Source organism: Pinus tabuliformis, chromosome 6 (genome assembly GCF_031772625.1).
Source record: "Pinus tabuliformis cultivar Carrire ecotype Pingquan chromosome 6, CPIR1, whole genome shotgun sequence".
NCBI classification, from domain to species: domain Eukaryota; kingdom Viridiplantae; phylum Streptophyta; class Pinopsida; order Pinales; family Pinaceae; genus Pinus; species Pinus tabuliformis.
Window position 1 is genome coordinate 1,015,314,345 of NC_142292.1, and position 23,795 is coordinate 1,015,338,139.

General features: G+C 41.2%; 1 protein-coding gene across 1 annotated transcript in view; it reads right to left on the bottom strand.

Moving 5' to 3' along the window:
• The window catches only part of LOC149262434 (Radical SAM superfamily protein), a 164,900-nt gene extending 149,517 nt beyond the window's left edge, over window positions 1-15,383 (bottom strand). Inside the window, exons 1-2 of the mRNA XM_089424563.1 lie at window positions 15,154-15,383; window positions 14,902-15,052 (exon numbers count right to left, since the gene is read on the bottom strand). Coding sequence (XP_089280689.1) covers window positions 14,902-15,052; window positions 15,154-15,254 — 252 coding nt within the window. The 5' untranslated portion in view covers window positions 15,255-15,383. The remainder of the gene's footprint in view (window positions 1-14,901; window positions 15,053-15,153) is intronic.
• Window positions 15,384-23,795: the final 8,412 nt, after the last annotated feature.

Here is a 23,795-nt window from a genome sequence, read left to right on the forward strand (position 1 = left end):
TTGCCATCTATCACTGCAAGATGTCCATCTCCCACGATGAACACGGGCTAGGAGGACTGCCCATCATCTGCTATAGAAGTCCTTCTCCACACACAAGTCTAGGGTTGCTTAACTGTCCTCTAGCTCGTCAACCCTTGAGCTCAACAACTACCACTCTAGCGACCACATAGGTCCATGAAGATGGTGCACACTGGGCTCCAACTTCGACACTATCACGTTGTCCTCCAACAAACCATAAATGCCCAATCCACGTCCACACTTGTTCCACTCTCACGCTGCCCTCCAACAGACCACGAGTGACCAATCCTTGTTGTAGCATCTACTCCTAGTTAGGGCATCCAATCATCTAGGAAACCCATCCTCTTGGATGCCAACAAACTTCTCTTAGGACACCCATCAACTCAAGAGGACATACATACCTACAACCTTTTACTGCTCCTCTTGACATGACACCCAAACAACTGCTGCTATAATTTGCTCATAAGATGTCCTCCAACTGTCCTAAACTAGGACTGCCATCCACCTAGCATCCCCATCACCAAAAGACCATTTGTTGCATATTGTTGTTGATCTCTGCTCCAACTCACTGTGTTACCTTTCTCAATATTGTTGCCACATTCGTTGTCCCATCAGGCATCCAATACACTGTTGCAGGGCCTGAGACTCCTCCTCAAGGCTACTTGCAATCCATGGACCTGTTACAATTAGGGTCACATCCCCCTAGCAAGGGTTAACACCCATGTTCCAACTGCGTTGTGCTTGGAGAGGTTGCAGCTAGGGTAAAGGAGCCTTCCTAGCCCACTCGGCCCACAAGACAAACCTCTCACACTTGTTGTAGCTACAGCTACACCTACGACCTAGAACAGAGACTAAACACTCATCAAATCATGCACAGAATTCACCTAACTTACCTCTGCTCCTGCGACTTATCTAGCAAGTAGGATGTACCCAAAAACAAGAGAAAGGCTGCCCAAAACAGTTCTCTTGGCCTCCACACGAGCTGCCCGAGACCTGTGGCTTTCTCTCAAGGAATCTGCAGCCTAATCACAGAGATAAAACTTCTCCAAACTCAGATCCTTGCCTTAGAACGGCTTCCAATTTCAGAGCTCTTCTATGATGATCAATGCACTCGAGATGTCTAAATGCCTCACACTTGACCTATATTTATAGGCATCAGGTGGTTCCAACGAATTAACTATGTGGGTTGTCATAAGGTCACTTGACCATTAAGCCGACCTCAACTTTGTGCCATAAGCCCACACACAAACTTCAAAAATTCATAACTCTTCAACGTCAATTCAGAATCGGATGATTTTCAATGCATCGAATTTGTCTCAACGAGCAATATCATCCTCATCCAACACATATCGAAATCTCTCCATGGTTTTGTCCCCAACATTGATGGATGCAAAACCCCAAGCTTGGGTTTCAAGCCCACAAGGCCATTTGTGGAGCTCCTTCCTCCAAACCCTTGATCCTCCAAGCTTGGAGTACTTCCCAAGCTACAAAAGTCAACACTCCCTCTTAGCGAGGGAGGTACTTCCAAGACTAGGAAGTAACCATCATCATCCGACGACACTAACCCATCTGGCATCCATCACTGCAACATACTCCATAGAATTAACCCAACAATCTCTATAGTGCCTCTGCCTCATCATATCTAAACCTGAAGATCCCAAACCTCCATAAGGTTGCTCCCTCTGAGCCTACACAATCTTCATTGGCTCAATCCTATAAGCACTCATCCTCCTGGATCAAATACTACTCGAGCAAATCCCTCTAATCTCGGATATGCAACATCACAATCCGATGAAGACTCTAGCTTGCCAATCTGTAGTCCATCACATGAACCAATTTCGATCAACCTGATCTCCTCGCAGCCAAAGAGAGCCTCGATCTATCCCAACCATCCATGGCAAGTCAAAGGAAGTCCATGATCAGCAACTTGCCCTACAACAAACTATTGTTCACCAGGCTCACCACCAATCCACTAGAACTCCCATCCAATCTCGTTGCCAAGCCAGTCAAGACCACATCTCCATATCTTCAGCTAAACCCTTTTGCTCCATGATCTAAACACCCACAACTCCCTCTGAGGTGCTTCGTTGTGCACACTTTGATTCATTGTCCCTCAAAGTAGCTCAAATACGCTCTGATACCATGTTGTCTTTCCACGACCTTGGTGTCTGGGATAGAATCTTATATCTCTGATGCTACCAAACCAAGAATCACAATGATACTACTTTGCACAGCAGAATATAAACAACAATAAATCTACTAGTGCACAAAATATGGACAACTTTTTACAATTTTCAACCCAACTTCGTTATATTAATCAACATATAATACAACAGTCTAGGGCTCCCATACCAGGGATAATGGCCCTCATACATCCACTAGTACAAGAATACAAAACTAGGGCTTGGTGTCAGTCCATCAACAACCAATCTACCCTCAACAAGATACTTTGACCATCTGGCTATAGTGCACTCTCTCAACTTCTCTCGATCGTACCATGTACCTTCCCTGTCCTTTGGCGCTCGATCTGCAGCACTTGCCTCTATCAATGCTCTAAGTCCATCTGGTCACTGAACCTCGACTGTCCAATCTACTCACTAGTTGTGCCTTAGTCCATCAAGGGCACAACACATCGAGACTACTATCGAGTTTTTCACAACTCCACTTGTGAACAACTCTCAATCTGCCCACTACCCCTCAGCTACTTAGGGACTTCAGCCCACCATGGTCTTCCTGCGTTGCTCCAATAAAGACCAACATAGGGCACGGAGGGTTGCCACCTATCACTGCAAGATGTCCATCTCCCACAATGAACATGGCACAGGAGGACTGCCCATCATCTGTTGTAGAAGTCCTTCTCCACAAACACGTCTAGGGCTACTTAATTGCTCCTCTGGCTTATCAACCCTTGAGCTCAACAACTGCCACTCTAGCAACCACCTAGGTCCATGAAGATGGTGCACCCCACCACCTATCACTACAAGATGTCCATCTCCCACAATGAACACGAGCTAGGAGGACTGCCCATCATCTCTTGTAGAAGTCCTTCTCCACAAACAAGTCTAGGGCTGCTTAACTGCTCCTTTGGCTCATTAACCCTTGAGCTGAACAATTGCCACTCTAGCAACCACCTAGGTCCATGAAGATGGTGCACAATGGGTTCCAACTTGAACACTATCACGTTGTCCTCTAGCAGACCATAAATGCCCAATCCACGTCCACATTTGGTCCACTCTCACGTTGCCCTCCAACGGACCATGAGTAACCAATCCTTGATGTAGCATCTGCTCCTAGTTAGTGTTGAGAAGTCTAGGGCATCATGAATTAGGTGATTTCTCTTTTATTAGTAATTGCTTGTGAATGCTCTTTACTTCTTTAGATTAGAATCTTCTTCTTCTTAGATTATTAGTGTTTTTCTTCATCAAACAGTAACCAATGCATGAACATAAATAAACAAGAGACATAGAATGTAGGCTATTAGCTAGGGCCAAAACCTCTCACTCTTTGAGAGGAAAACCCACACAAATTCTTCTTATAGAGATTCCAATTGACAAATGCCAAGACCAAGACCCTTCACCTACTAGCCACTTCAAGACCATGACACAAGTTCTCTTGACAGTCAATGCTCTTCTTGACTCCTCTTCCACTTCAACCTTCTTAGCAACAAGACCTTGTTGTCACCAAGATCTTCATCATTGCCTTGATACCGAGATCTTCATCCTTGACAACACTGTTTCCTTCACCGAGCCCTTATCACTGAGATGGTACCTCAATACAATAGTATCATCAACAAACTGTGGTTGTAACGAATTGTTACGTCACCAATATTGTCTTTCTACACTTGATGTGACGCCGAGACAGAGAGACTCTTCACTGGACCGAGCTTATCTTTGTCAGCTTGTACCCTTAACCGAACCCTGTTACTGAGATAGGCTTTTGCATTCCATCTAAACTGTTGACTTGCAATATTCCATCTGAATTTCAGAATGATCGAGTTTCTCTTGACTATAATCTCACTTGTCCTTCAAGGAGATCCAAACTGTAGCCTCTATGCTAGGCATCCGAACTTATATTTGTTCTATCCACCGAAAATCTCAAAGAGATGCCCGAAATTCTCTAACTGTGGAATAGGTCGAGGTCCCTATATATAGTAGTATGTTCGTCATATTAAGCCAACATGAATATATGAATTGGTGTCTCCAAAATGGTGAGCCGACATGAGTTTGTTACTCCATCTTGAAGTCGACATGAAGAGGAGGACTTGTGTTTGTCGTTGGAGGGCTTCTAGACAAACTTATAGACTCATATACATTTTTCATATCCCCGAGAAGGGTTTTTCATACATGACATTGACACGTTGAATCTTAAGGCTCTCAATGGGAGCCATCTAAATAAAATCTCTTGCTCATGAAACCCATGAAGCAAGCAATACAAAATAATTTTATTTTCTTCTTTACATCATTTTACAAAAGTCACAGTTACATGTCATTATGAAGACCGAACCTAGTTACCCTTTTCAACACTCCCTCTTAACTAGGGAGGTATTCATAATGGCACTTGGTCATTCTCAATTTGAAGAATTTCACATAAGAAGAACCGGATTGGTAACCCATTTGTTTAGCATCATATCAACCAACATTTTTATATAGCAAGGCCTTGACTAACAGCTCTATCTCTCCGCAAGATCTGAGCTCAATGCTGGCGAGACCAATACTTTATAGACACTCTCATCATTGTCTCTCTTGAAACATACCCCACTCGAGTTCTCAGGGTGTGTTCCATGAGGACTATTCTTAACTTGGACTCCCCAACCCTCAAGGAATATCAGTCCTCCACGACTCCTCTTATCTTGGATGCCCTATCTCATCCTCAAAGAGTATCGGATGCCAAATGATTACCCAATCCTCTATTCTGTCTTCCCAAGAGAAGACAAGAATGTGTATATCTCTCCCTCTCAATTAGAGAGGACATATCTATTCCAATAAAGGAATGTACGCATTCCTACAAAAGGAATGTACCTAAGCTCCCTCTTGGCCTAGGAATTTTCAAGTTTCTTCCAAGTAAGAAACTTGTTTCCAGACTCCCTCTTAATTAGGGACTTACAGCAGCTTCTCAGGTGGAGATGATGGGACAACCAGCTGCTAGAAGAACTCCTTCCTTCGATGTCATGAATTTTCTTTGTCTCAGAGTCTTCATCTTTTGGGGGCTTCTTCATACGGCACGAACCATCCATCACTTTCATCCATGAAACATTCATGTCATCATTCCTCTCATCGAAAAGTGATCTATTAGTCTACATCTAGCATTGCTTCATGTTATGCTATCTTCATCATGCTTTCTTCTTCAAAAGTAGATTGCATCCTTCTACATGGTTATCTTGGAATATATCCACAGTTCTTCCCTTTGGTAGCCCTGCATAAGCCCATCCAGATATTGTTCAAAAATAAGAAATGAACACTTAAATCAAAAATTACCTTTGTGATGGTCTTTTATCATGACATCTTCCAGTGTGCATCAGCATCCTGCATACATGTTGACATATCTCCCAAAGATATCCATTGTCAAGGGTCTCCATCTTTTCCAGACTTCCATCAAAGTCTTCATATCTTTCCGAGAGATTTCCTAGTCAAATCTTCTTGGTCTTCCAGATGTTGATTGCCTTTACCATGGTTGCATATCTCACGATCTCTTCCTTCCTTTCTTCACACATTTCATTTCATGTCCAGGAGCTTCCAATCAATGTTCCTCAATTGTAGTCAACCACCTCATACTTTATATGAGGACATATTGTGTTGATTTCATCTAGTGTGACTCATGCCTTCGGGAATCCTTTCATAGGAGGAGATTCATTTCCTTTGATCATGCTTCTCATGATAGAGCAGTGATCCATGTTACCTGCAACCATATAACATGACTCTATAATATTGAATACAAGCATACATACCTCATTTACCTTTAGGTCATCTAGGCTTCTTTCAACAGCTTCCTTGATTGAAAAGATCTTCAACCCCTTGATTTTTTTCATCTCTTATGTCATCATACCATCATCTTATGAATTCCACAAGTTGGAGTTCCTAATGAATCACTTGCTTCCTCTCTAGATCGATGAGGATTCCATCAAAGAATCTTGAGGATCTTTCATATCCCTATGTAGCAGATGTTTCCTTTCAACTTGATGTATGATGAGACTTGTCCTGGATGGCTTCTCCCTTTCCTTAAGTTTCCAATGAGGTTCCTAAGAGCTATATCCTTCATATTTGACTGCCATAGATTTTGTTCCAGTTGTCCTTCATGTTTCTTTATGGTGATGTCACGAAATCTTGCTTCTAATGCTTTTCCTCTTACAGCTTCCTCCACTTCTTCGATGAAATGGACTTCTTCTCTATCTTCCTTGTTATTGCCCTTTTGAGCTTAGGACAATCTTTCCTGTAATGCTCATAGCATCGAGTCTTAGCTATGATCTTCTCTCCTTTTGACAAATGTCTGAATACTTTTTTCCCTCAACCAATCTTCTTCTATCTTGCATAGAAACCACAAGTTGTTGAATGGGATAGCCTTCTTTTCCTTATAGACATTTGTTACCTTGTTCATCAGTTAGTGCATTTAGAACAATGAGGATTATCTCTCCCAGATCTTGCAATTGAGATCTTATGAAGATAACCCTTTATCCTTTGATACCTTCAATTTGTGTAGATCAGATCTAAGTGATGTGACCTTCTTTATAGCATCTTCAGAGAATAATTTTACCAGCTTATCATATATCTCCTTTGATGTCTCCAATCCTACTATATAGGGATGAGGGGACCTTTGACTGATTTCATAACAATCCCTTGAGCCTTTTGATCCCTTTCCATGTATTCAGATAATGTTTGACCTTTAGATGGTTTGGAGACTTTTCCATTGAAATGACTTCACTTTCTTCGAGGACTATGTCTATCCTCCTTTTCCATGCAAGGAAGTTCGATGACCCAACTAGCTTATAGATCTCCTTGCAAAACGAAGTGATTTTACTATATTAGATTATAGAATGAAATATACTTACTTGACAAGTGGAGATGAAATCTTCAACTTGATCACTTTTGATGGTGGTTGACGAAGATGTATTAGTACCCCTTTTGAATGATCTTCTTCCAAATGAACTCCCTTCTTCAATAAAAGGAGATTGCCCCTTTTTATGATGACAACACCTTTGATCTAGCTCTCCTTTGATGATGTTGATTTGATGAGGATCTCTTGATGCTTCCTTGGATGATCTTCTTTAAGGATAAGGAGGAGATCCTTGCTTCAATGAGGGGAGAATCCCTTGGAACCTTTTGAAGATGATGACAATGCCTTTAGCCTTCTTTGAATAACTATCCTTCAAGATACTTTGACTTCTTTGGTGGTGAATGAGTGCAAATCATAAATGCTTCTAAGGTTCCGACTTTCTTCAAGATGATGTGATCTTTTTGCTTTTCTTAGATGTGTATGCTTTGGGTTACCTTGCTTTGTAGATCTCTTCAACTTGATGAGGGTCTTTGTCGTCTTTTGATGATGATTAGAGGATCCAAAAGTTTTGTTGGAGTATACTTCTTCTTCGATCTAAGGTTTGATACTTCGATGTAGATCTCGACTTCACTTTGATATCCTTCAACTTGCTTTGATGTTATTCTTGAAACTCGATCCTTGAATGTCTCTTCACTTAGATGCCCTTCCTCAACTGTCACCTTACCTCTAATACCATGTTGAGAAATCTAGGGCATCATGAATTAGGTGATTTCTTTTTTATTGGTAATTGCTTGTGAATGCTTTTTACTTCTTTAGAATAGAATCTTCTTCTTCGTAGATTATTGGTGTTCTTCTTCATCAAACAGTAACCAATGCATGAACATAAATAGACAAGAGATACAAAATGTAGGCTATCAACCAAGGCCAAAACCTCTCACTCTTTGAGGAAAACTCGCACAAATTCTTCTTATAGAGATTCCCATTGACGAATGCCAAGACCAAGACCATTGACCTATTAGCCACTTCAAGGCCGAGACACAAGTTCTCTTGACAACCAATCCTCTTCTTGACTCCTCTTCCACTTCGACCTTCTTAGCAACGAGACCTTGTTGTCGTTGAAATCTTCATCACTGCCTTGATACCAAGATCTTCATCCTTGACAACATTGTTTCCTTCAGCGAGCCCTTATCACTAAGATGGTACCTCAATATAATAGTATCATCAACAAATTGTGGTTGCAACAAATTGTTATGTCACCAATACTATCTTTCTACACTTGATGTGACACCACGACAGAGAGACTCTTCACTAGACCGAGCTTATCTCTGTCAGCTTGTACCCTTGACCGAACCCTGTTACTGAGATAGTCTTCTGCATTCCATCCAAACTATTGACTTGCAATAGTCCATCCGAATTTCAAAATGATCTGAGTTTCCTTGACTGTAATCTCACTCGTCCTTCAAGGAGATCCGAACTGTAGCCTTTGTGCTAGGGATCTAAACTTATCTCTATTCTGTCCACCGAAAACCTCAAAGAGATGCTTGAAATTCTCTAACTGTGGAATAGGTTGAGATCCCTATATATAGTAGTATGTCCGTCATATTAAGCCGACATGAATATATGAATAGGTGTGTCTCCAAAATGGTGAGCCGCCATGAGTTTGTTACTACATCTTGAAGCCAACACGAAGAGGAGGACTTGCGCTTGTCATTGGAGGGCTTCTAGACAAACTTATAGACTCATATACATTTTTCATATCCCCAAGAAGGGTTTTTCATACATGACATTGACTCTTTGACTTTACTGACAAATCCTAAGGCTCTCAGTGGGAGCCATCTAAATAAAATCTCTTGCTCATGAAACCCATGAAGCAAGCATTACAGAATAATTTCATTTTCTTCTTTACATCATTTTACAAAAGTCACAATTACATGTCATTATGAAGACCGAACCTAGTTACACTTTTCAACAGTTAACTTAAGGCATCCAATCATCTAGGAAGCCCCTCCTCTTGGTTGCCAACAAACTTCTCCTAGGACATCCATAAACTCAAGAGGACATACATACCTGCAACCTTTTGTGGCTCCTCTTGACATGACACCCAAACAACTGCTGATATAATTTGCTCATAGGATGTCCTCCAACTGTCCTAAACTAGGACTGCCATCCACCTAGCATCCTCATCACCAAAAGACCATCGGCTGCATACAACTGTTGATCTCTTGCTCTAGTGTTTTGTGCAACCTAGAGCTCTAGTTAGGGCACACTTCACAGCCCTTAACCCTGCTCCAACTCATTGTGTTACCTTGCTCAATATTGTTGCCACCTTCGCTGTCCCACCAGGCATCCAATACACTGTTGTAGAGCTTGAGACTCCTCCTCAAGGCTACATGCAATCCACATACTTGTTACAACTAGGGTCACTGCCTCCTAGCAAGGGTTAACACCCCTGTTCCAACTGCGATGTGCTTGGAGAGGTTGCAGATAGGGTAGAGGAGCCTTCCTAGCCCACTCAGCCCACAAGACAGACCTCTCACACTTGTTGTAGCTATAGCTACACCTGCGGCCCAAAACAGAGACTAAAACCTCATCAAATCATGCACAGAATTCACCTCACTTACCTCCGCTCCTGCGGCCTTATCTGGCAAGTAGGACGTACCCAAAAACAAGAGAAAGGATACCCAAAACAATCTTCCTGGCCTCCACATGAGTTGCCTCAGACCTGCGGCTTTCTCTCACGGAATTCGCACCCTAATCACAAAGATAAAACTTCTCCAAACTCGGATCCTTGCCTTCTTCTTCCTTGCCTCACAACCGCTGCCAATTTCAGAGCTCTTCTATGATGATCAATGCACTTGAGATGTGTCTAAATCCCTCACACTTGACCTATATTTATAGGCATCAAGTGGCTCCAACAAATTAACTATGTGGGTTGTCATAAGGTCACTTAACCACTAAGCTGACCTTAACCTTGTTCCATAAGCACAGTTTTAAAAACTGGAACCAATGACCAAACTAGTCCACCTAATAAACCGGGTTTCAAACCGAGACTGGTCAGATCTCAATGAACCGTCTTTAAAAAAATAAATGAAATAGTTAGTTTTTAATTAAAAAACTATTTTTAAGATTTAAAACCATGATTCCAAACCAATAGAGGCAAAATATGCAAGGTTTGCTCATCTATATACCATGTAAAGGTGAATATGTCAAAATTGCACCAAGGGCAATACATATCAGCAACAAAATACATAACCAATGAGGCTCTAAATGGCCTCTAGAGTCCGGAAACAATGCTCTAAGCTATGGGACCACTGACCTACTACAAGTCTACATACCAATGATAAACAACATGATCACTCATCATCATGATCAAACTCATCACCACTACTAGACAAGGGATCATCAACATGAGCTACATAGGTAATATGGCTCAGAGTTTGAGGACTCCTAAAACTCCTCTACAACTTTAGTAGTAGTAGTAGCAGCAAAAATAGACATCAAAACTACAAATCATTGATCAACATGGTCACTCATGAAACTCATCATTGATTTAGCGCTACTAGAAATAGGATCATCAACAAGAGATACATAAACATCATCTAGGTCAAAGTCTTCAGACTTGGATTGCTCAACTTTATAACATGATGGAAATTGAAAAAGTTTAACATGACTAACCAATGATTTTGGTTTGAGTGAAGGGTTCATCTCCTCAACTTTATAATGTGGTAGAAAAAGATTAGCATGCCTAACCAGTTGTTTTCCTTTGAGTGAAGGGTACATTCTTGCTGAGGCCACGGTAGAGGAGTTCAACAATCAATACCACCAATATCAACAAAGTTCAACAATCAATGCCACCAACATCAAGGTTCTCAAAGGGATTCATGCTCTTGATCAAATGTGAATCTCGTACCCTCACGCATGATAGAATCAAATGGAAACATTGCAAACCCACAAACCATGAAATCCTAAAAACCATTAAGTCTGCTGAATTCTGAGTGAAATCTAAAATTCTAGTTTCTCCATATGAAATCCAATGAGGTCGAAACCACTCTCAAACATCCTGAGTCATTTCATGGTAATGTTACAAATTTAAGTAAAAGTGACATTTCCTTTATTTTTCATTTTCATGTGACATTTCCTTTATTTTTTATTTTCATCATTTTACTTTAAGAATTTAACATTACCATTAATTGCCAACATTGCTAGGGTTGAGATGTGTCAGGCAAATGAGAGGGTAGGCATGCTTTTCTTGGAGAGGTTATTTTTGTAGGAAAACAACCCCAAATTTCCCTCAAAACAGCTACAAAACTCACAAAATTGCATTCTTTGGGGTCTGTAGTTGTTTTGGCAATAAACTCGCTGGTTTATGATGGAACCAGCCAGTTTTACCTAAACCGGCTGGTTTGGTCCAGTTTTTGTGATTTTTTGGCGAAGTCAGCCCTTAAACCAGGTTTTTTCCCTAGTTCGACCCAGTTGCCTAATGAACCGGCCCGTTTGACCGGTTTCGAGTTCATACCAGCCGGTTTTTAAAACTATGGCCATAAGCCCACACACAAACTTCAAAAATTCATAACTCTTCAACGACAACTCGGAATCGGATGATTATTGATGCGTCGGATTTGTCTCGACGAGCACTATCATCCTCATCCATCACATGTCGACATCTCTGCATGGTTTTGTCCCCAACATCGATGGGTGCAAAACCCCAAGCTTGGGTTTCAAGCCCACAAGGCCATTTGTGGAGCTCCTTCTTCCAAACCCTCGATCCTTCAGGCTTGGAGTACCTCCCAAGCTACAAAAATCAACACTAAGAACTCATAATTTTCTTAAAGTTGGAGATTACAAGCATATTCCTGAGGTTGTGGCTAACAGTAAGCTACAGGTTCAGCTCATTTCCTCACTGCTGAGTGCAGACGTTGGTTAAGTATTCCTTGTAGAGGTGACCCACAATTGTATAGAGGCTGGAAAATACTCCAGAAAGTCAAACTAAGTTTCATTCCAAGCTCTGGGTGCATTTACATTCTAAATGTGCATCTACAGCAAGCTTGTAAAGATTAAATAGAGATCAGATCATTATAATTGTTTTTGAATAAGATATTCAGTATTACTTCCTCTTAAATTGCTTGGATATCGAGTTATTGCTGCATTTGGTGTACTAGGCAATCATTTTCCACTTCAAGTTCAAAATAAAGAGATTATATCCCAGAAAACCACCGAATCAAGCATAAACCAGCAAACCCACAAAATGTTTGACAAAATGCCAAACTCAAAATTTCAAACAAAATCTGTTAATTGACATGCAATTCGGAGGGATGAGTAGACTGATTATTTTCGCGGTTTAAGAGCACTTGTACAACAGGCCAGCGAGCAGGTTCTAAGCAAAAATACTTCCACATAGGATTCACAAAAAGTGTTTGACGAAAGTCGTCAACACCACTAAACCATTGAAATCAGCAGTAGAGGTAATTTGGCTTATTACATTTCTATAAAGAAACTTAGTCGAAGTTGTGTTTCAAGAGCAGAGCAAATGAAGACAAATTATAGAACTTTGACTGTTCCAGAGAAATCAAATTATGTGATTTTGGTGATGCGTTCTGCAACCCTCTTTCAAACTTCAAGACAAAATAGAAGGTCCACACCAAAATTACCAAACACAAAATTGGGAAAAACTCGCTGAGGCAGAAGAGCCAAGAGTTTGACTGAGAACGAGAAAAACTCAAGGAAACCTCGGCAGGTACAAATATATAAAGAAACACATACAAAAATATAAAGAAATATGAAATTACCAAAACCCAGTTGGTAAAAATCGACAGAGGAGGGGAGAGGGGGGGCAAATCAGGAAAAAAGGGCAAGCAGAGTTAAACTTGTGATTAATCGCAATTCAAACTTGGTCAGCCCTGAGTTTGACTTGGGCCAAGCCGGGAAAAAAATTTCTAGCCCAATCCAAGTCAAACATACAGTTCAGCGAGTTTGATTTGTGATTCCTGTGACACTGATTTTTCTGTAAAACATACATGATCTGCACAAGGTCCATTTTCCATTGTATAGCGGATAAGAGTCCCTGGATGCACTTTATATTCAACGTCACATTTGGATCGATGAGTACAGGGTTAATAGATTTCTACTTAAATTCATCGATGCATTGTTAGACAGATTGGTCAATTGTTTAACAAAAAGAGCAACTATTGTTGGTGAGCTTCTCATGGAAGCCAAGAAGGCAGAAGTGTTCTCTGTTGATTGTCTTAAATTAGTCTAATGTGAGCTTATTTGTTGATTATTGGATACTAGGTTACAAATAAGTGATTACCACTAGGTACGGGCTCAGTCCTGTTTTGTGCATCTATTAGTTGTTGGGTCTAGAAGAAAGACTCAAGATGCCATGGCTAGGCATCAAGTTTATCAAGTGCCACTAAAATCTGAACTGCCTATTTTGTTATAAAGGTGAAAAGTGGGTTGTTGAAGTATTACTATAGAAGGAATAACTTGATTCTATCACAACGATCGTTGAACAATTAATGTAGGGGATATATAGATAAGAGTTGTAACAATTGTAGTGGCGTAGGTGAAAAAGACAATCTAGATACTATACCAAAAATTATATGACATGGGGTTGTGGCAAGATTTCAAGCAAACAGGCAGACATAGAACTTGCTCAAACATCTATCGAGGTGGCCAAAGATGAGTAGATATTATCTTCGTTGCAAAAGAAGTGGGATTTGCTCTCTAGAAACACATTAAAACATAAGAAGAGGCAGAAGAAGGAAAAATAAAACGAAGAAATCCCAGCTTACAGATCAATCCCAGAATGTCCTTTACATGAGTACTTAAAAAAACTCACATGTGATCCCTGCATATCCTTTACATAAGAAGTGAAACACAATTTCCAAATCAATTCCGACATGCCTTTTGCATGAGAAATGAGGACCTTTAAATAGAGAAAGGACCCCTTCCATACATTTGACACCTTATGTAACTACCTAATTTTTCAGATGGTACTACTTTAATTACTGAGTAGGAGCTATAAATTTAGTTGGACACGCTAAACATCAGACATTACCTAGGATCGAGTTGTCCCTAAAGATTACATGGCTACGCTGCAACACTTAATATTTGGATAATATTATGAGCATAAATGATTTCTAACCTAAATGTTGTTAGAAAGGATTCCCTGGCACTAAAGTGGACAGCTTTTTCTAGGAATCACATGGACGCGGGATGTTGTCATTTTGAGCCAATTCATATGTTTGGAGGCACAAAAGGACACGGCACTGACCCACGGATGTATTCGATACTTAATCTCAATTCTATACTCTTTGTCTATCATAGGAATCAAGCCTATATGTTTACTGTAACTGATCATAGAAACATCTACAACGCTGGTGGATTTTGTGATTTTCTAGAATATCAACCTATGCCCAGTTTCAATCAAAGGAAAAATAAACAATGTCGTCAACTAGGTTTTGGTTCGATCGTCAGTTCGGGGGTGGGGTAGGGGGGCAATATCCCCGCCAAGGTTTAAATCCCTTGACACATGTTCCCCCCTCGTAGGCTGTTTCATCCATGCAAGTAGTTGGGGCCAGGTGTAAGTCCTTGGCGAATTTGGCAGAATACATACCCCATCTAGGATTCTTTCTTGGACAATTTTCTGCTTCGATAAAATTATCTCCGCGAGTATTTGCGGCAATGCATGGCTGTTGTCGGCTATCTTCTACTATGCAGGGAAATTGTTGTAAGTTCGACAATGCAGGTATGGTCGCATAATTTATGATATCCTTTTACCACATCGGTGCAGGGCACTGAGTTATTGCTTAAATTAGATTCCAACAAGAATGTTTTGGCATGATAATTAACTCGAGGAAGCAACTCAATAAATAATTGTAAAACTTGGATTAAAACCTTAAGCTGAATGAGCAATTTAGTGGTGGATTGATCCGGGGATTGAACAGTGGATGTAATGGCTGTGAACTTTGTACGCAGCACATGGTAAGCTGCATTAGATAACCCAGGGACCTCAATTGCTTCTGCATCTTCGTTTAATAGTAAATACCTGAATGTGAATGCGCATCCGTTAATGGTAAGTATATAGGTCGATCAAACCCCGGAGTCTCAAATATATATAAATATTGAGGAATGGTGTGCTGAACTTACTTCCATATGACGGGAATGAAACGAATGTTGATTCCTCGCGTCTTAAACTCGTTATGCAGAGCTACTTCGTCGAATACAGAGTTAAGAGCCGAAGAAGCCATGGATTTCCCAGCTCTTCGCGCAAACCTTTCCTCTTCAGAATACGTTTAACCCTTCATTGGGAAATCAAACAAAGTGTAGTCAATCTGTTAAGGATTATAAATTAAAATGATACGTTAAAGTGCATCAGTGGTAAGTTCAAAGAAAGTGTAATCCTTATAAAGGATTATGAAAAAAATGTATAATTTAATGCAATATTTCGACAATAAGTTACGGATAATTTCTTAAAATTAATTTTATTCATAGCATTTTAAAATGTTGTTTAGGGTCTAGAAAAGCTTAGGACGGGCAAATTATCATGATGGAAACAAAATTGTTTTCCGAAGGGGGTGAAAGAGTGGATGATTATGGATGGTTATTCAAATTATTTATGTTTTTTAAAGAAGCAATAGTCTCTATTGCATTAAGTGTTTCTAGTTTTATTGAACTTAGTGAGTCACTTACTTGGGTGAAAAAGTTGTTTCGCTATGATAATTTGACAAAGTTTGTGTTCTACTAGCGGGTGCCCTTCATCATGGTGTCCATAATCTGGTCCACCGTGACCTACTCAATTCAATCAAGATTAAGTTTTGTAGGGGGCAAATGTTCAACTACCTCTAAGGTATCCAATAGTGGTGGAAAATATAGTCAAAACAACTATGCATTAAATACCTAGTGTCAACCAAGGAGAGGGGGAATACTCGATTCAAAAGTATTCTCACTCGCAACCTTTGTGATGGTGTAAGGCTCATATCTAAGTGGTATGAGCTTCGTGTGGGTGTCTACGAGGCTTTCTTTTTGCAAATGCAACTACATCTTATCACCAACTTTAAAATTGAGTGGAAATCGATGCTAGTCATGTCATTGCTTGTACTCGACATTGGCTTTCTGCAAGATATCATGAACATGTTGTTGGATTCTTGGAGCCACTCAACAAATTTGGCTATTTCATTTGTCATGATTTAAGCATGAGGGGCTCTTCATGTGTAGATGCAATGGATAGAGCTACATCAATGGGAGGCAATCGTTGGAACCCCAAGCACACTTGAAAAGGGTTGTGGCCAATAGAGTTGTGGAGAGCTTTATTGTAGTTATGTTGAACATATGGAAGGCTCTCACCCCCTGTACATGGATGCTTAGATTCGTATTATGCAAGATATGAACAATCATCTCATTTACCACCTTTGTTTGCCAATAGTTTAGAGGTGGAAGGCAGACAATTCGATCAACTTGGTGTCCACCAAAGACCACGGGTTGGTCCATAATGTACTAAGAAACTTACTATCCCTACTTAAAATAATAGTCTGTGGTGGCCCAAATTGAACCCAAACACGCTAAAAAGAAACCTTAGTAGTGGCTTTTGTTGTGATAATCATCTTACATAGTGCCAAAATTACCATCTTAGAGAATCAACCAACAACCATAAAGATGAAACTGTTACCATGCTTAGTGAAGGGAAACCTAACATGTAATCCATGGAAACTGACCCTCGGGACTTGTCTAGGTGTTGACGGTGTTGGACCCGCCAACATGTCAAGGGATCTCCCTGGTAAGAAGTCCCAACTAGACCTCAGACCGTTTGGTGTAGGAGTCCCAGCAATGGGGTAGTATGGTATCGCCTTGACTGCGGTTGCGCATAGAGGTGAATAAGATGTCCTTGTCGGTAGCAAGGGTGTGACATGTGCAACAAGTCAAGGAAGGTGTGTGAATGGCTCTAACACACGAAACGAGGGTATGAGTGCACCCCTTGGAAACCTATGGTAGCACGCAACTTGCGAGGGAACACACAAACAACAAAACATCACAAGGTGGAAAGCAGGTTAGCTAATGATCCAAAGTGATGGTTATACCAACAACACACTTCGATAAGATTCATACAAACATATACAGAAAATTCCATACATACATGCGTAAACAACAACTACATATATCATTAGAGTAACCAAGACAGTTGAACTACAATAACAACATATGCATGAAATGTGTTGGCTTTGTTATATTAAGAAAGTGAAAGATCCAATCATACATACAACTATGGCTAACCACTAGTCCCGATGACAGAACGTTACAGTCATTGTCACCTGCTCCTCCAAAGAGATATACTAGCTCTGCACTGTGGACAAAGCCAAGGCTCATTACAATACACTCCAAGCTTTCTCTAAGATACACCTATGGGAAGCTTGGCTCCCAAAAGCTTGTATAATGAGTTATGAGGTTCTATAAATAGAAAAGGGTGGGGTGACCCTTGACATTCCCCTTTGTGACTCCTCACCTACCCTCATGACTCTTCAACTACTACATGATTGTTACATTCTACTATCGACACTTGGTCTTTCATTTTTACAATATGTTACATTACAATTTGCACAAGTACCCATGTGAGACAAAATAGGTTTCAGCAAGCCATGCAAGATATCCCTAAGACTCGGACAGTTGCGAAAAGACCAACTCTTCGACATCGTCGCGATGATCGAAGGTGGCGAACTGATGCCAAGCTTCGTACTCTGTTATGGTGACGCATGCTCAATGGTGACATCCTGTTGAAAGCAAACTCTTGCCTCCGTTGCATCCGGGTACACTGATTTGGCACCTCTGTCCAACTCATCTGATAACATGTGCATCATAGTCTTGAGTGTAGCCAGACCAACAACATACTAATGCATAGGGTTTGCATTGACCTCCAAGTCTTCATTGGTGGCTATGCGCATCAACTCATCAAAGTACATGTCAAGCTCCAGTCGGAATTAGTCCTTTGACTTCACCTCGGTGAATGTGCCAATGGATGGGATCGCTTGCGTGCACACCATGACATCCATGATTTTGAACACCCGTGCATGTGAAGCTTGCAAACTGGTGATGAGCTACGAGAGTTCCTCATATTTTCGGATATGACTCTGGATGCATACCTTCAACTCTACCGCCTTTGGCTTCATCATCTTTGGCAAGTGCAATGGGGCTCCTTTGTACCTCATTGTCCATGTTTGCATGTGATCGACAGCAGTATGCAGATTTGACAAGATGCATGCTCTCCTAGCACAGCGTTGCTGCCAACGTTGAGATGGACAGCTAACTTATGCATGGTGATGAATCTGGAATATAACATCTGCATGACTGTCTCCAGAGACGATACTTCATCTAGTATCGCTCTCTTCAACTCTGCCCTGGAGGATGTTGTAACATGTTCTCCTCCCTGCTTAGCCGCTTGTAACTCCTTAGCCATATGCTTGTTCTCAGCGATCAAGAATCGAACATGTTGGGTTGTGTTATATTCTTTCCACGACTAGCCCACGTAGTTAACCGAGGGGTGAGAGGGGGGGGGGGGGGGGGGCACAGGGGGTTTGAGGTGTACCCATAACCCCACTTTATGGAAAATTTTGGTTTTGGACCCTATGTTAGGTTGGGCGAACCCACCTATGGTTTTGTGCATGATTTTTGCACATGTTTTTGGACACGATGGTTTTTGGTCCATGGTATTGGATGCTTTGGCATGTATAAATATGTATTATAACATTGAAAGGAACATAATGAAAAATCAGGCTGGTAGTCCCAGTTTTGGGATCCAGGGGAAAATCTCTGTGTATATGTGTTTTATGTGTTATGCTCTCGCATTGTTTATTTTATGTGTTTTAGAATTCGTATGCAAGTAATTTTTGTACGGGGTTAAAACCTACATTTGGTATCGGAGTTGTTTTTGGCTTCAAGGGGATGCCTTTTTTGCTGAGGGGTTTTGCTCGGGCCTGTGGTAGACCCTGTTCAGTGGGAGATCGATTCTGGTGGTGAAAGAAGATGGCGAACAGTGGAAAGATAGAGATCGAGAAATTTAATGGTCAGAGTTTTGAGTTGTGGAAACTCAAGATGGAGGATTTGTTGGTGGATAAAGATCAGTGGATCGCGATAGATCTGGGTACTAAACCAACGGGAGTGTCCGATGAAGAATGGAAGAAGCTGGATCGGAAGGCAAAGATCACAATACGATTGTGTGTCTCAGATTCAGTATTGTTGAATGTATCAGGGGAAGCTACGGCGAAGGCTTTGTGGGACAAGTTAGGGACTTTGTACCAATCTAAGTCTCTGGTGAATAAATTGTTCCTGTGGAAAAAGCTGTATAACTTGAGGATGAAAGATGGAGACTCGGTGACAAAGCATCTAAATGCATTTAATACTGTGGTAAGTCAACATTTGTTGATATTAAAATTTCAGACGAAGATAAGTGCATCAGGTTGTTGTGTTCTCTACCAGATTCGTGGGATAGTATGGTTATTGCAATAGGTAGCAATGCAACTGCCTTGCAGTTTGATGAAATAGTCTCATCCTTGCTAACGGAGGAGATGAGACGGAAAAATATGGAGAGCCAGAATGGTGATGCCTTGTTTGTACAAGGACGGTCCCATAATAGAAACAAAAATAAGTCATCGAGTGGGAGATCTAAATCTCCAGGAAAACCTGTAAAGGTGGTGTGCTGGAAATGCGGAAAGGAAGGGCACTACAAAAGGGACTGTAAATCTAAAGCTCCTGATAAAGAAAAGGGATCTGATAATGCTCCTTCTGCAAAGGCGAAAACCACCTCAGATGAAGGTGGGGATGTGTACTTAGCTTCTTCAAGTACACATGTAGATCATGAGGCATGGTTGATTGACTCAGGTGCATCCTTTCACTTCACTCCCCATAGAGAGTGGTTTTGCGAGTATGAGAAATACGATGGTGGTGATGTCTTCTTAGAGGATGATAGAAAGGCTAGAATTGTTGGTCGCGGAAAAGTAAAGTTGAAGTTGCAAGGTGGAAGGGTTAGAACGCTTTTGGGTGTTCTGCATATTCCTGCATTGGCCATAAATCTAATTTGTGTAAGCAAGTTGGATGATGCAGGTGTAAAAACAGTGTTCGAGAAGGATACCTGCAAAATGGTTCGGGGAGCACTGGCATTGATGCGGGGAGTTCGGATTGGAACTCTGTACAAGCTGCAAGGTAGCACTGTTGTTGATGGGTGCAACAGTTCTGTGGTTCTTGAAAGTGGAGTTGAAAATCTAGTGGTCTCTGGAGAGAAGACCATGTTGTGGCATCAAAGACTTGGACATATTGGAGAGAAGGGCCTTCGAATACTTCATGGTAAAGGTATGGTAGAAGGTATGAGTAATAGCTCTCTGGATTTTGATTTCTGTGAAAATTGTGTATACAGGAAGCAAAATCGGGTGAGTTTCCCCTCTAGTAGTAAGAGGGCGAAACAAATATTAGAGCTTGTGCATAGTGATGTTTTTGGACCTGTGAAGGTTCCATCACTGTGTAAGTTTGTGTATTATGTGTCATTTATAGATGACTTCTCAAGGAATACATGGATATATTTCCTTAAGAAGAAATCTGAAGTCTTCGACAGGTTTAAAGAATTTAGGGCTCTACTGGAAAACCAGACAGAGAAGAAGATAAAGGTGTTGAGGATAGATAACGGTGGAGAGTTTTGCAGTAAGGAATTTGAAGAATTCTGTAAGAAGTGTAGTATAGCACGGTAGAAGACTACTCCATGTACACCTCAGCAAAATGGAGTTGCGGAAAGAATGAATAAGACGTTGATGGAAAGGGCAAGAAGCATGCTCAGTGGTGCTGGGTTAGGACAGGAATTATGGGCAGAGGCAGTGGAGACATCATGTTACTTGGTCAACAGATCACCTTCATCAGCGTTGGAGGATAAGACTCCACAAGAGGTATGGACTGGTAAGAAACCCTCTCTTTCACATCTGAGGGTATTTGGATGTGATGCATATGTACATGTTACAAAGGAGAAACGAACCAAGTTGGATAGTAAATCTGAAAAGTGCATCTTTATTGGGTATAAGGATGGTTTAAAGGGTTATAAGATTTGGAACCCAGTCACAAGGAAGGTTGTGTACAGTCGAGATGTGGTGTTCAGAGAGGTGAAAGATGTTATTAAACATGAAGTCCAACCAAAGGAACCTGAGAAGATAGAGTTTGAGATAAAGGAGGAAGAATCAGACTCTACAGTAGAGGAGGAATCAAAAGATGAAGAGCCACAAACTCCAGGTGTGAGAAGATCAGTTCGAGAAAGAAGGCAGCCAGAAAGGTATAGTCCATCTACTTTCTGGTCAAATTTTAGTTTATCTATTCCTGATGATCCCAGAACTGTGAAGGAAGTAGTAGATTCAGAGGATGGAAAACTCTAGAAGGAGGCCATGGTTGATGAAATGGCATCTTTGCACATAAATGAGGCTTGGGATCTGGTGGAGTTGTCGGCTGGAAGGAAACCCATTGGCAGCAAATGGGTGTTCAAGAAGAAGACAAATGCAGAAGGAAAGGTGGAGAAATACAAAGCTCAGTTGGTAGCAAAAGGTTATTCCCAGGTGCCGGGAATTGATTTTGGTGATATATTTTCTCCTGTTGCCAAGGTAACTTCCATTAGATTACTTTTATCTGTTGCTGCTACTTTTGATTTTGAGGTAGAACAGATGGATGTGAAGACAACATTTCTTCACGGGGATCTAGAAGAGGAAATCTACATGAAGCAACCTGAAGGCTTTGCGGTGAAGGGTAAGAAAGAACTGGTATGCAAGTTAAAGAAGTCTTTGTATGGGTTAAAACAATCACCAAGGATGTGGTATCAGAAATTTGATACATTTATACGGGGACTTGGCTTCACCAGAAGCAAAGCAGATCACTCTATGTATTTTAAATTAATTGGTGACCGTGTTATTTATCTAGTCTTGTACGTGGATGATATGTTGTTGGTTGGAAATGACAAAGAAATTATCCAGGATTTGAAGACCCAATTGTCCTCCAAATTTGACATGAAAGATCTTGGTGCTGCAAGCTATACTTTGGGCATGGAAATTAAAAGAGATCGGGCAAAGAGGAAGCTCTGGTTAAACTAGAGGAAGTATGTCGAGACAATACTGCAGAGGTTTAATATGCAGGATAGTAAACCAGTGAAGGTTCCTATTCCTGTAGGTGTGAGGTTATCTATTGAACAGTGTCCCAAGACACAAGAAGAGGAAGAGGACATGTCCCGTGTTCCATATGCAAGTGCAGTCGGTAGCCTGATGTATGCAATGGTCTGTACTAGACCAAACATTGCACATGCAGTGGGAGTATTGAGCAGGTTTATGTCAAAACCAGGAAAGGAGCATTGGACAGCAGTGAAGTGGGTTTTCAGGTATTTGCGTGGCACTAGTGATTATGGTTTGTGCTACCAAGGAAGACCAGGATTGGACAGAGTGTTGGATATTCGTGGCTTTGTTGATGCAGACTGGGCTGGAGATCTAGATCAGAGAAGATCTACAAGTGGGTATGTGTTTAACCTATTTGGAGGTGCAGTCAGTTGGATGAGTAAGAAACAGTCTGTAATGGCACTATCAACTACAGAGGTAGAATACATGGCAGCCACTCATGCAAGCAAGGAAGCAGTTTGTTTGCAGAGATTGTGTTCAAGTATGGGGTTAGTACAGGAAGCTATAAGGATAGACTGTGACAGCCAAAGTGCAATTTTCTTGGCAAAGAACCCTGCATATCATTCAAAGACAAAGCACATTGATGTTCAGTATCACTTTGTGAGGGATATGATAGAAGACAAAAAGGTGTTGCTGGTAAAGGTGGACACTTTAAAGAATAATGCAGATGCATTGACAAAATCTATGAGCTCTAAGAAGTTCTCTTGGTGTAGAGAGACAATGGGCATTTCAGGGCTGGAAAAATGACTAATCTCTCTTGTGGCCCCCTGTGGAAAGAAAACAACAAGTGGGAGAATGTTGGGTTGTGTTATATTCTTTCCACGACTAGCCCACGTAGTTAACTGGGGGGTTGGCGGGGGGGGAGCCCCCCTTCGTTGCCTAATTGTGTAGCGGGGGGGGTCACAGGGGGTTTGAGGTGTACCCGTAACCCCACTTTACGGAAAATTTTGGTTTTGGACCCTATGTTAGGTTGGGCGGACCCACCTATGGTTTTGTGCATGATTTTCGCACATGTTTTTGGACGCGATGGTTTTTGGTCCATGGTATTGGATGCTTCGGCATGTATAAATATGTATTATAACATTGAAAGGAACATAATGAAAAATCAAGCTGGTAGTCCTGGTTTTGGGATCCAGGGGAAATATTTGTATATATGTTTTATGTGTTATGCTCTCACATTGTTTATTTTATGTGTTTTAGAATTCGTATGCAGGTAATTTCTGTACGGGGTTAAAACCTACAGAACACTCGAGCTGGTGGCTTCGACATATGCTCTAGTACCATCGGTCAATGATGTTGGATGCTTGCGTACATCGGATATGATCACTCATTCTTCGAACTGCGCAGGAGATATGTGGACATCCAGAGTATGCACTTTGCGCAACTACACAACTCTATGTTGTGGCTCGTCAAAAGATATGTTGTGCATATTCGCCTCCGGATTGTCTTCAAGGATTTATGTGTCTCCTTGATCGCTTGGGACTTGCTCTGCTTCCGAATCTGGTGAAGTCAATGGGGTGACCTCTTGGTTCTAAGGCATGAGGTCAATATCCTGATCTCACTCTGGCTAGACCATATTCGTGTCCATCTGCTCTAGCATATATTCGATCTCTT